Source organism: Hyperolius riggenbachi, chromosome 4, assembly GCF_040937935.1.
Source record: "Hyperolius riggenbachi isolate aHypRig1 chromosome 4, aHypRig1.pri, whole genome shotgun sequence".
Taxonomy (NCBI): Eukaryota; Metazoa; Chordata; class Amphibia; order Anura; family Hyperoliidae; genus Hyperolius; species Hyperolius riggenbachi.
In genome coordinates, this window is record NC_090649.1 from 209596100 (window position 1) to 209610117 (window position 14018).

A 14018-nucleotide genomic window follows, 5' to 3' on the forward strand; every position below is an offset into this window, starting at 1 on the left:
GCAGCATGACAGAAGGCTCTGGGATCAAAAGTTTTCAGGTGCACTCTAGGTATGACTAGATTATTAAAACCTGTGGATCTAAGATTGCAGGGATTGCTACACAGCTGCAACATTTCTTTCATGTATCCAGGGCCCAGATTATGTAGTGTTTTAAATGTCAAAAGGTGGATCTTGAATAGGATCCTTTATTTTATATGTAGCCAGTGAAGGGAGTGCAGGACTGGTGTTATGTGGCAGTAACAGGGTTGGTTGGTTAACAGTCTGGCAGCAGCATTCTGTATCAGCTGTAGGACGTATAAGTCCTTGTTTGGAAGGCCGGTGTAGATAACATTACAATAGTCCAGTCGGGAGGTAATGAAGGCATGAACTAAGGTTGGCAGATCTTCTGGAAGGATGAGGTGCTTGATTTTTGTGATGTTCTTCAGGTGAAAATAGGATGATTTTACCACAGCAGAGATGTGAGATCTGAAGTTTAAATCCCCATCAATTAGAACTCCCAGGCTACGCACATGCTCAGAGCTGTGTAGATCTGTTCCTCCTATTTACAATGTTAATTTTCAAAAGTCAAATATCGGTAAATATTACCAATATTTTACTACAGCTAAACTTAATACTAGTCTCACACAGAACCCTCCCCCTGACACTTAACTACCCCCCCCCCCCCCCCCCACACACACACACACACACAAACCCTGTTTTTTATGCCTGACCCTTAAAGAGAACCCGAGGTGGGTTTGAAGAATGTTATCTGCATACAGAGGCTGGATCTGCCTATACAGCCCAGCCTCTGTTGCTATCCCAAACCCCCCTAAGGTCCCCCTGCACTCTGCAATCCCTCATAAATCACAGCCACGCTGCTGACAAACAGCTTGTCAGAGCTGGCTGTGTTTATCTCTATAGTGTCAGTCTGCTGCTCTCCCCGCCTCCTGCAGAACTCCGGTCCCCGCCTGCATCCCTTCCCTCCCTGCTGATTGGAGGGAAGGGATGGGGGCAGGGACCGGAGCTATGCAGGAGGCGGGGGAGCAGTCGAGACTGACACTACAGATGTAAACACAGCCTCACAGCACAGCTGTGATATATGGAGGATTGCAGAGTGCAGGGGGACCTTAGGGGAGTTTGGGATAGCAACAGAGGCTGGGCTGTATAGGCAGATCCAGCCTCTGTAAGCAGATAACATTCTTTAAACACACCTCTGGTTCTCTTTAACCATCTTTCCTCGCACAAACCCCCTTCCTGATGCCAAACCCTTAATTGCCCCCCAATGAAAGAACGCAGCATGAAACATAATAATTGTGGGCTGCCGGGCACCTAAACCCTACTGCAAAAAAGCAAACCCCATCCCGCAAAAAACAATAATTATCAAATTTCCGCATTGGCACCAGCTTCCCGATAATTTCAATTGAAGTCAATGGTGGTGCCTGATTTGTCCAGGAGCCGCATGCGCCCACGTTATCTGATACCTCCAGTTCTTGCTTCCTCATCTATGAGAATCTGACTAGTCATGGTTCCTAGCTGCTCAGTTTTGAGAACCCGTCTGACTTGTATTCTTCTTGTTCCATTAAGAGAACTCTAAAGGTCTTAGTTCTGCTTGGTCCATTATGTGGCCCTTCACAGTCCTGACTCCAGCCCTTTTGTACGGAGAACCCTGACAATCTGGATTCCTATAAATCGCTCTTTCTATGACGATGAATTAGCCAACTGCACCTTTCATCTTTTCCATGCTGTCAGACTGACAAAACAGATGAACACATAAAGGTTTCTTACCTCTACAGTATCAGGAGATGAGGCAGTCTCTCCAGATGGATCTTGGACTTCCTCATCATGAAATGTGGCACGTTTATAATCAGACATCTGTAGACAAAAATATAACAGAATAAGCCTGTACAAAAATAGTGTGATGTGCATAACGTCATACTGATCAGCCTCTTCTGGCTGAAGCTCCTGACAGCTCCTTTTGCTGTAGCAGGGAAGATCACACAATAATTCTAACAAGAAGTCAGGCAACATCAAACATATACAGCAGAAACTCAAGCCGTGAGCTGAGCTAATCTATCATACTGTGTTTTTATATCTAATGCTTTAGAAAGAAAATCTCTGTGCCAGGGACTGGATGCTACTGATCTGCTTTCCACCTCTCTCAGGTGATTTCTATAAGTCCTGTGTTCCCCAACTCTCCTCCAAACATACCCACTTCTTTACACAGACCCTCCCCTACATTTTGCAATTACCCCATCCCCCAGCCTCTTCCTGCAGGGTTGGCAATTGGATCGTACTGGTAACTGTTAATGCTTTCTCTCATTAATCCGGTTAGCAGACACCTATCATCCTTCCAAGCTCCAAACTGAGGGCTGTTTCACACCAAAAATCGCAATGATTTTGGAACAATTTTCACAAGACCTCCTTTTGAGATCGCAAATGCTGCAGTGTGAAAACTCCCATAGTGAACCACTGCATTAGTAATTTGCCGATTGGTGGCAATCGCAGTGCAAACACTAAAGCCAGGTGTAGGGAACATAGAAAGGTAACGTTGGGATCATTGTTAGGGCCGGTTCACATTGGGGTGCTTTGCAAGCATTTTCCTGTTTGATAATCATCAATCAGCGAAGTGCTGTGTACAATGTATCTCTATGGGATCATTCACACTGCAGTGCTTGTAATTTGTGGAAGTCACAAACGTGTTGCATGCAGCATTTTTGAAATTATGGTGACGTGATTCTCATTTCACCCAATAAGAATCGCAAAGCACAATGGCTGTACAATTACCACAAAATTGTGGCGATTGTACATGTTTTTGTGATTGCGACCACGTTTTGCAATCGCAAGTATGAATGGAACCATAAATTGTACCGCACGCATAGGCAAACGCAGGAGGACCAGGCCCAGTGCAGTGTCTGAGGACAGGCACAAGTTAACACAACAGAATATCTGCAGGTATCCTGCAGCTCACAGCACTGCCCCCTTTCTTTCCCTGCTACGGTTGGCTTTGGATCTAGCAGCAGTGTGTGTACAGAGCATGGAGCAGCTCTGGGGAACTTAACAGAGTATGAGCACAGCCCTGTGCACCTGCTGTGTAAATGCTTCACTTTCCCCTTCATTACCAATGTCGGCTGTCCTCATTATTATCTGTATCCAAACTGCTCCTGATCGATCCAGTTGACGGTCGGTCGGGAAATTGCATTATGTGTACCCAGATGATTTCCTACCATATTATTATACTGTATTGTGTGTGGCTGAGGGAGATCTATCACGAATCCCCCCTTCAAAATTCTGGGTTTGCCCCTGGGATGAGGCAATATTTTCATGTTAATTACCACTAAATTGTACTGTAACTGGTTCTGTTCATTCATTTAAATATTTACTAAAGAAACAACACATTTGGTATTATTTGGTAAGTAAATTATCTCTTGAATTTGTTAAATGGCTTATTTTTCATTTGATTCAAGTGATAGTTTACTCATATTTAACCACTTAATCCTATCTGGACGGATATATCCTTTCAGATAGGCTGCACTGCTGCCACTGCCAGGTGCGCAACGTTTCCGCCACCTTCCGTTAGCCCAGAAATCAATTTTCCCATTCATTCAAAGTTCCCATTCATTGATCTTAGTCCCTGTATGAAAGACCGACACCGTCAACAAGACGGCTCCCTCTTTCACAAAACCCCTTCTGCCCCATCTACTCATTACTTCCACTTTGCGGTTGAACTTTCCGCATGCAGAAGTGAGCTGCAAGGGCATCTTGTGGCTAAATAGTAAAACTACATCTGGAAATAAAACTTTCCAGATAATGAGTTTTTTTTACTTTTAAAATTAGCCTACCACACTCCCCAATAGGTACACATAATTTTTTGGGTAAAAATAAATAAATAAATAAAAAATATACAGTAAAAAAATTACATAAATTAAAAGTAAAAAGTTACCTTAGGGACTGAACGTTTTTAATATGTATGTGGTAAAGTGTAGTACTGTTATTTTTTTAATCATGGGCTTGTAATAAGTGATGGCCAAATATTGTGATAGGGACATAATTTAAATGGTGTAATAACCGGGACAAATGGGAAAATAAAATACATGGGTTTAAATTATGGTTTCATGTATTATTTTAAAACTATAATGGCCGAAAACTGAGAAATAATGAATTTTTCCATTTTTTTTCTTAATCTTTCTGTTAAAATGGATTTATAATAAAATAATTCTTAGCAAAATGTTCCACCCAAAGAAAGCCTAAATGGTGGCAGAAAAAACAAGATATAGATCATTTCATTGTGATAAGTAGTGATAAAGTTATTGGCGAATAAATGGGAGGTGAAAGTTGCTCGAATGCATAAGGTGGAACGACACAGAAGGCTGAAGTGGTTAAAGTGTACCTGAGAAATAAGATCTAAAAGAATTGATACTTACCTGGGGCTTCATTCAGCCCTGTACTCTGCTGCCTCCCTGGCTGCACTCCCGGGTGGCTCTGTTCTTCTGCAATTGCTCCCTGGTAATAGGACTTGACACGCACCAGTCGGGCGGAGGGGAGACAACAGAGTACATGGAGCTGGAGGAAGCCCCAGGTAAGTATCAATTCTTTTATATCTTTTGTCTCAGGTTTCTCTTTAACCACTTCGCATCCAGACCTTGTTTTCACCTTATGGACCAGAGTAGTTTTGATGTTTTAGCCATGTTCCTATTTAATCAGCAATAACTTTATCCCTTTTAATGAAACCTAATTTAAATATATATTGTTTTTTCAAGACTAACTAGCTTTTTATTGTATGGCATTTTTTTAACTGTACAATTTTGTTTTCTATGAATTTTAATGGGAATAATGGGAAAAAAATAGAAAAAAACACATTATTTCTCAGTTTTACCAATTCCAGTTTAAAAATAAAAAGGGTTATAATCATATATAATTTGCAAGTGTCTCTGTGTCCCATGTCCCTGTGTCAGTGCTTTTGCGCTACTGCGCTTGTGCCGCACGGACATCCGTTGGGACAGGACGAGAAGACTTGCCAGGGGGCCGGGCGGGCATGTGTGCGCGTGCAGGAGTGTTTGCCCGCACGGCGGTGACAGGCCTAGAGCCCATTTTTAAATGGGCTTAGGTCAACTAGTTGTAGATAAAAAACACAAATGTTGTTTGGCTATTTCTACTGTTTATCACAAAACTTACATTATGTTCCTGTCACAATTTATGGTGAGGATATTTGATTATGAAATAATGCTACAGTGTGTATTTTTCACTATGATCTGAGAAAATAAAAGTATTCATAGTTGTAAAAATCAATCTTATTGGCTCGGGGAACATATATTCGCTTTCACCAATTAGTGCTGCATCAGAGTGCTGGAGGTGTGTACAGGAGCAAGCCCAACTGTGCACAGCTGTGCTTCAGCTACATGACTTATATCTACATCCTAGTGGTTTAGAAATCACAGAGGACGTAGATATACTGTAGTGGTGGAAAAAGTGGTTAAGTGTGCTTAACTACTTTTTCCACCACTACAGTATATCTACATCCTCTGTAATTTCATCTAAGCCACAAGGACGTAGATACAAGTCGTGTAGCTGAAGCACAGCTCTGCACGGTTGGGCTTGCTCCTGTGCATAATAGGTGCACAATATGTTCCCTGAGCCAATCACATTGATTTTTACCATTAAAAATACAGTTCATAGTAAAAAATACACACTGTAGCATTATCTCAGAATCAAATATCTTCACCATAAATTGTGACAAGAATGTAATTTAAGTTTTGTGATAAACAGCAGAAATAGCCAAACAACATTTGTGTTTTTTACCTACAATAGCACTTTTATTTTTAAAATGGAATTGGGAACAACTGATAATAATGTGCTTTTTTCTATTTATTTTCCCACTTTTCCTATTGAAATGCATAGAAAACAAAATTGTTTGAGGGAAAAAAATGAAAGCCTAGTTAGTGTTGCAAAAAATGATATATATTTCATTTAAGTGCTATAAGTAGGGATAACGTTATTGCTGATTAAATTGGGACATAGCTAAAATGTCAAAACTCCTCTGGTCCATAAGGAGGAAACAAGGTCTGGATGCAAAATGGTTAAAATAACTTAAAATGAGTCTATGATACACAACTCAATTTATTTGCATTATTTTATTCTCTTATAAAAGATTTGGGCACTTCATCCCCAGCATTTACAGTATAAACTGTTGTACTCTGTGTATACTGATATTGAATAAACTACAGTGTGTGCTGACCTCCGCTTAAATAATGTGTCTGAATCTTTCTCCACTTCTTCTACACGATTAAAATGAATTTACATACTCATAATCCCTTATAACACCTGCAAACACTGAGAATGGCGATCGGATTATTGCTGATCATGTTGCAATGTAAAAAAGTTCAGGAAATAAGCTTGTGTTGTAGAACAGAAGCAAAATTAGTACAGAAGCAAAGTACACAGAATTATTAAATATGAATCTATTTACCTCTCTTTTCTCAGATTTTTTAGCCCTAACTTTTAGCTGCTGTGATTACGCAGAGGCTTCTCTGTCATATCAATCACTATTCTCCCCCTTCCTCACTAACTGCCAAGCTGCATGAAAACATGGCATAGCTACCTGCTGTTGTGATGGTCAAGTCTAGCAGAATTCATGGAGAAGCATGGGATTTGTTTGATCAAACTGGTAGATTTGGAAAGCTCTGATTTGCTGTGATCACATTCAGCTTTAGCACATGATCATAACTAGAATATCAGAGAATTACATAGCTTACATCACCTGACCAAACTGATCACATGCTTCTCCATGAGTTCTCCTAGACATGACCATCAATACTGCTGTATTGGTGGCTGCTCTCCCTGCAAATTAGCAAGTAACACTCTCTGAAGAGCTAAATTATCCTTCCTTACTCCCCAAAATTATATTAAAAACTTTTTCTGTTAATATCAGGGGCGTAAAGGCGGAAGTCGCATTGGGGGATCCTGTGGCAAGGTGCAGATTGGAGCCATACTTTACATTCTTCCTGTGAATGGAACGACAGGTCCTCCTCTCTTTACTGTAGCTGCTGTGAAGCCTCTTCCCTTGCGTACCGCAAGCTCCACAGGCTGTGCTAATAGAGGAACTAGGGGAGTAAATTGCTGGCGGTACTAGTACCAGTAATATTGCTGTGTGCTGCCTTTGCACAGCAATATTACCACTGGTTAGTGCAGCGATCTGCAAACTTGGCTCTTCAGCTGTTAAGGGACTACAAGTCCCACAATGCATTGCAGGAGTCTGACAGCCACAGTCATGATTCATAAAGGCAAATGCACTGCAGGACTTGTAGTTCCTTAACAGTTGGATAGCCAAGTTTGCAGATCACTGGCTCAATATGAGAAACATATCATTTCAACCTTATTACTAAAGCAAAATAATTAATAGGAGTACTGCAAGGAAAATGTAATTATTTGAATATACTTAATAATACCTAAATTAACAATTCATGGTCTTTCCAGATTTGGTTTATTTTCAATCCTGTGTAAAGAATGACTTGCAATAAGCCTTGTTTTTAATGTGTACCATTCTTGTATTTAGTCTGCTTTATCTGCGGTGAGAGCATGTATTGCAGATTGAGACAGGATAGGCATTATTAATGGACTATAGATATAAATTTAAATGACTACATTTTTCTCCTTTAAAGACCATAGTTAATTCTGTTCCTGGGAGCTTAGCTAGATAACATTAACAATTCATGTCCCAGCCTCAGGGTTGGATCTTGGATGTCTATTTCTGTAGAAAAATGAAGTTCTCTGCTAGTTACGTTTCCAGCTTGTATTTACTGCATGTTCTCAGTAAAGTACTGTATGTTCCCAACTAAGTGTTTATGATACCCTCTGTATCTGTATCCTCCTCTGTAGCGTGCCACGAAATATGATGGTGCTATATAAATAATAGTGGAAATAAAGTGAAAGCAATGATTCATCTACATTTGACTGTATTTAGAGTTTGGTTCGAAACAAATGTTCAAGTGCAATACAGCTTGGAGGAAGCCAGACCTAATGACGTTGGTTGTTTCTGTTGTAATAAAGCTCCACTTCAGAATTTTTATTTATAGTTTTGGATACTGTGAAACCAGTCCTGCTTTTTGACTGCAAATTGTAATAATTCACTGTAACAGACGCACCACCATATGTTTCAAATAAACATCATCATAATATCCAAATATTAAGGGGATTAACAAAGGCTCTGCTGTTTGTAGGTGCTACATTCAACCAATACAGCGTGAGTAAAGTATCGATTTTGTCACAATCTTTATATTCAGTATATGCAACCGTTCTAACTATAGCTAAATGTTGTCATCCTCCTTTTTTTAAATAATACTTTTAAATACCCAATGATAATCCGCCTCTTCTATGTCTCTTTTACACGGGATGTTAAAGCTGGTGAATGCACCGGCTGGACACTTGCTAGAACTCTGTATACGCAGTGAAGAGGTGGCCCAATGTAGCGTTACATCTGAGTGCATGAGAAATGATGATACGTGTGGTGTTACAAACACTGCCATTCAGCTGCATTTTAATTACACCTGAATGACGCTTATGGCTGGCAGACAGGATGCTGAACTGCCCAACAAGTGTGCAGTTCAGCCGTCCATCTGAAAGAGGCCCTAATATTAAGTGCCCAACCATAACCCCACCTTCTAATTTACAGTTCTTTCTGACATCTAATGGTGCATACACATGCCTGATCTTTACAAACGACAGACGAGATAAACAGAGGAACACCAAGAGCCCCAATAGTGTAGTATGTATTGACAAAGGGGATAATAACAAAGAGTAATAGTTGTTATACTTAGAGTTGGGCCGAACCTCCGATTTTCGGTTCGCGAACCGGGTTCGCGAACTTTCGTGAAAGGTTCGGTTCGCGTTAAAGTTCGCGAACCGCAATAGACTTCAATGGGGATGCGAACTTTGAAAAAAAAAATTAATTATGCTGGCCACAAAAGTGATGGAAAAGATGTTTCAAGGGGTCTAACACCTGGAGGGGGGGATGGCGGAGTGGGATACATGCCAAAAGTCCCCGGGAAAAATCTGGATTTGACGCAAAGCAGCGTTTTAAGGGCAGAAATCACATTGAATGTTAAATGACAGGCCTAAAGTGCTTTCAAACATCTTGCATGTGTATACATCAATCAGGTAGTGTAATTAAGGTACTGCTTCACACTGACGCACCAAACTCATCGTGTAACGCACCGCAAACAGCTGTTTGTGTAGTGACGGCCGTGCTGGACTGGTGCGCACCATGGCGAGAGTGCAGGTTTTGGTGGCTTTACAGCCCATATGGTCAGTCACCTGGCTGATGTAGCTGAATGACAGAACAGTGACTGTCCAGCTGATCAAATTTGGTCTGACCACAATGAGGCAACGACCTTATTATCGTGGGTGTGCCCCCCGAGACACTCATCTAGGCGCCGGTCATTGCTCCATTGTGATACGCAAGCCCCTTCACCACGGCAAGGTAATGGTCACGAAGGGGAATGGGCGCATGTTCATGCCTTTTCTTTTGTTGTTGCAGCTGCCCGCAGTGCAGCCAGAAAAATTAGGCAGTCATGTACACGCACCCGAAAAATTATTACAGCGGCCGCTGCTAGCAGCGGCCTAAAAAATTCAGCAATCCGCCTGGAGTCCCGGACCCTGTTGGTGGTGGCGGAGAAGGTAGTGAAGCGGCCTGCAGGCAGACATGCTGTGTGGAGGGACTGGGAGCGACTTAGTCTTCTTGGGGCAGGCCAGGCAGCCAGTCACACGGCGTGCAGGCAGAGATGCTGTATGTGCGGGGACTGACTTAGTCTTGGGGCGGGCAGCAGCCCTCCGGGATCCATGCCTCATTCATTTTTATAAAGGTGAGGTACTTAACACTTTTGTGACTTAGGCGACTTCTCTTCTCTGTGACAATGCCTCCAGCTGCGCTGAAGGTCCTTTCTGAGAGGACGCTTGCGGCAGGGCAGGAGAGAAGTTGGATGGCAAATTGGGACAGCTCTGGCCACAGGTCAAGCCTGCGCACCCAGTAGTTCAAGGGTTCCTCATCGCTGTTCACAGCAGTGTCTACATCCACACTTAAGGCCAGGTAGTCGGCTACCTGCCGTTCCAGGCGTTGGTGGAGGGTGGATCCGGAAGGGCTACGGCGAGGCGTTGGACTAAAGAACGTCCGCATGTCCGACATCACCATGAGATCGCTGGAGCGTCCTGTCTTTGACTGCGTGGACACGGGAGGAGGATTAGTGGCAGTGGTACCTTGCTGGCGTTGTGCCGTCACATCACCCTTAAAGGCATTGTAAAGCATAGTTGACAGCTGGTTCTGCATGTGCTGCATCCTTTCCACCTTCCGGTGAGTTGGTAACAGGTCCGCCACTTTGTGCCTGTACCGAGGGTCTAGTAGTGTGGCCACCCAGTACAGCTCATTCCCCTTGAGGTTTTTTATACGGGGGTCCCTCAACAGGCAGGACAGCATAAAAGACGACATCTGCACAAAGTCGGATCCAGTACCCTCCATCTCCTCTTGCTCTTCCTCAGTGACGTCAGGTAAGTCAACCTCCTCCCCCCAGCCGCGAACAATACCACGGGAAGGTTGCGCAGCACAAGCCCCCTGCGACGCCTGCTGCGGTTGTTCTCCTGCCACTGTCCCCTCCTCCTCCTCCTCCTCCCCCAAAGAAACACCTTGCTCATCATCCTCTGAATCTGACTCATCTTCTGCACATGACCTCTCTTCTTCCTCCTCCTCCCCCCTCTGTGCTGCCGCAGGTGTTGAGGAAACAGCTGGGTCTGATGAAAATTGGTCCCATGCCTGTTCCTGCCGTAACGGTTCCTGGTCACGCTCATTCGCAGCTTCATCCGCCACTCTACGCACAGCACGCTCCAAGAAGTACGCGTAGGGAATTAAGTCGCTGATGGTGCCCTCACTGCGGCTCACCAGGTTGGTCACCTCCTCAAACGGCCGCATGAGCCTGCATGCATTTTTCATCATTGTCCAGTTGTCGGGCCAGAACATCCCCATCTTCCCAGACTGTTTCGTTCTACTCCAGTTGTAGAGGTACTGGGTGACGGCTTTCTTCTGTTCTAGCAGGCGGGAGAACATGAGGAGGGTCGAGTTCCAGCGAGTGGGGCTATCGCAAATGAGGCGTCTCACCGGCATGTTGTTTTTACGCTGAATTTCTGCAAATCGTGCCATGGCTGTGTAAGAGCGCCTCAAATGCCCACAGAACTTCCTGGCCTGCTTCAGGACATCCGCTAAGCCAGGGTACTTTGCCACAAATCTTTGAACCACCAGATTCATGACATGTGCCATGCAGGGTATGTGTGTCAGCTTCCCCATATGCAAAGCGGCAAGCAGATTGCTGCCGTTGTCGCACACCACGTTGCCTATCTCCAGGTGGTGCGGGGTCAGCCACTCATCCACCTGTTTCTTAAGAGCAGCCAGGAGAGCTGCTCCAGTGTGACTCTCCGCTTTGAGACAAGCCATGTCTAAGATGGCGTGACACCGTCGTACCTGGCATGCAGCATAGGCCCTGCGGAGCTGGGGCTGTGTAGCTGGAGAGGAGAACTGCCACTCAGCCAAGGAGGAGGAGGAGGACAGCGAAGAGCATGTAGCAGGAGGAGAGGAGGTGGCAGGAGGCCTGCCTGCAAGCCGTGGAGGTGTCACAATTTGGTCCGCCGCTTTCTGCTTGCCATCGTTCACCACCAGGTTCACCCAATGGGCTGTGTAGGTAATGTAGCGGCCCTGCCCGTGCTTGGCAGACCAGGCATCCGTGGTCAGGTGTACCCTTGACCCAACGCTCTTCGCAAGAGATGACACCACTTGCCTCTCAACTTCACGGTGCAGTTGGGGTATGGCCTTTCTGGAAAAATAAGTGCGGCCTGGCATCTTCCACTGCGGTGTTCCGATGGCCACAAATTTACGGAAGGCCTCAGAGTCCACCAGCCGGTATGGTAACAGCTGGCGAGCTAACAGTTCCGCCACGCCAGCTGTCAGACGCCGGGCAAGGGGGTGACTGGCCAAAAGTGGCTTCTTCCGCTCAAACATTTCCTTCACGGACACCTGACTGCTGCTGTGGGCAGAGGAGCAGGAACCGCTCAAGGGCAGAGGCGGAGTGGAGGAGGGTGCCTGTGAAGGTGCAAGGGAGAGAGCGGCATAAGCAGATGATGCACCTGAAGGAGGAAGAGGAGAAGGAGGGTGACTTTGCTTTTGTGTGCTGCTGCTGCTTTTGCTCAGGTGGCCATCCCATTGCTGTTTGTGCCTTTTCTGCAGGTGCCTTCGTAAGGCACTTGTCCCTACGTGAGTGTTGGCCTTTCCACGGCTCAATTTTTGTTGGCAGAGCGAACAGATGGCTTTGGTCCGATCTGAGGCACACACATTAAAAAATTTCCACACCGCTGAGCCACCCTGGGATGTGGGCACTATGGGGACCTCAGCAGCTGATGCTGAAGGGCAAGTTGGCTGGCTGTACATAGGTGGCGAATCTGGCGATACATGGTGCCGGACTCTGCCACCAGCTGTTTCTGACGAAGAGCTGCCCCAGCTTCTTTCAGCAACTTCTATCCTCCTACTACTCTCTGACTCCCCCTCTGAACTGTCCCCCTCTTCATCTCCTCTATTGGGAACATACAGAGGATCCCTATCATCGTCATCATCGTAATCATCCTGCCCAGCTTCGCTTGCCTCAGAAAAATCCAAATGTGTAGGTCCTTCATCCTCCTTACACGTTACATCCATAGTGTTGTCGCGTAACGCAGACATATGAGCTGGTGAAAATTCATCTGGCTGTAACAATGGCTGTGCATCAGTGATTTCACCACCACTAAATAATTCTTGCGAAGTGTCAAATGCAGCGGAAGTGGTGCTAGTAGTAGCGCTGGTGGCTGAGCAAGATGAGGTGTTCTGTGTCGCTAAATACTCAACCACGTCCTGACAATCTTGGGAGGTGATGGGACGTGCCTTCTTCCGAGCACTGTACTGTGGGCCAGGTCCACACGAAATTACATTTACACGACCTCGCGCAGACCTGCCGGGTGGCCTTCCTCTGCCTCTGCCACTACCTCTTCCTCTTCCTCTACCTGTTTTGTCCATATCGGGTATGCACGGAGTGGTATATCACACTGCGTGCACTCACGTAGGTAGGTGGGTTCACTTAACTGCACAGGTATGCGCACTGATGCGGTGGGTTCACTGAACAGTACAGGTATACAGTGGCGGGTTCACTGAACACAACAGGTATGCAGTGGCGTGTTCACTAAACAGGTATACAGTGGCAGGTCCACTGAACAGAACAGGTATACAGTGGCAGGTCCACTGAACAGAACAGGTATACAGTGGCGGGTCCACTGAACAGAACAGGTATACAGTGGCGGGTTCACAGAACAGGTATGCAGTGGCAGGTTCACTGAACACAACAGGTATGCAGTGGCGTGTTCACTAAACAGGTATACAGTGGCAGGTCCACTGAACAGAACAGGTATACAGTGGCGGGTTCACAGAACAGGTATACAGTGGCGGGTCCACTGAACAGAACAGGTATACAGTGGCGGGTTCACAGAACAGGTATACAGTGGCGGGTCCACTGAACAGAACAGGTATACAGTGGCGGGTTCACAGAACAGGTATGCAGTGGCAGGTTCACTGAACACAACAGGTATGCAGTGGCGTGTTCACTAAACAGGTATACAGTGGCAGGTCCACTGAACAGAACAGGTATACAGTGGCGGGTTCACAGAACAGGTATACAGTGGCGGGTCCACTGAACAGAACAGGTATACAGTGGCGGGTTCACAGAACAGGTATGCAGTGGCAGGTTCACTGAACACAACAGGTATGCAGTGGCGTGTTCACTAAACAGGTATACAGTGGCAGGTCCACTGAACAGAAAAGGTATACAGTGGCGGGTTCACAGAACAGGTATACAGTGGCGGGTCCACTGAACAGAACAGGTATACAGTGGCGGGTTCACAGAACAGGTATGCAGTGGCAGGTTCACTGAACACAACAGGTATGCAGTGGCGTGTTCACTAAACAGGTATACAGTGGCAGGTCCACT

The 14018-nt window shown here is 45.2% G+C and overlaps 1 protein-coding gene across 1 annotated transcript in view; it reads right to left on the reverse strand.

The window, feature by feature from the left end:
* Positions 1-14018, reverse strand: part of ECE2 (endothelin converting enzyme 2) — a 133536-nt gene that overhangs the window by 82080 nt on the left and 37438 nt on the right. The window contains exon 2 of the mRNA XM_068281317.1: positions 1765-1851. Within this exon, the coding sequence (XP_068137418.1) occupies positions 1765-1851 (87 nt within the window). The remainder of the gene's footprint in view (positions 1-1764; positions 1852-14018) is intronic.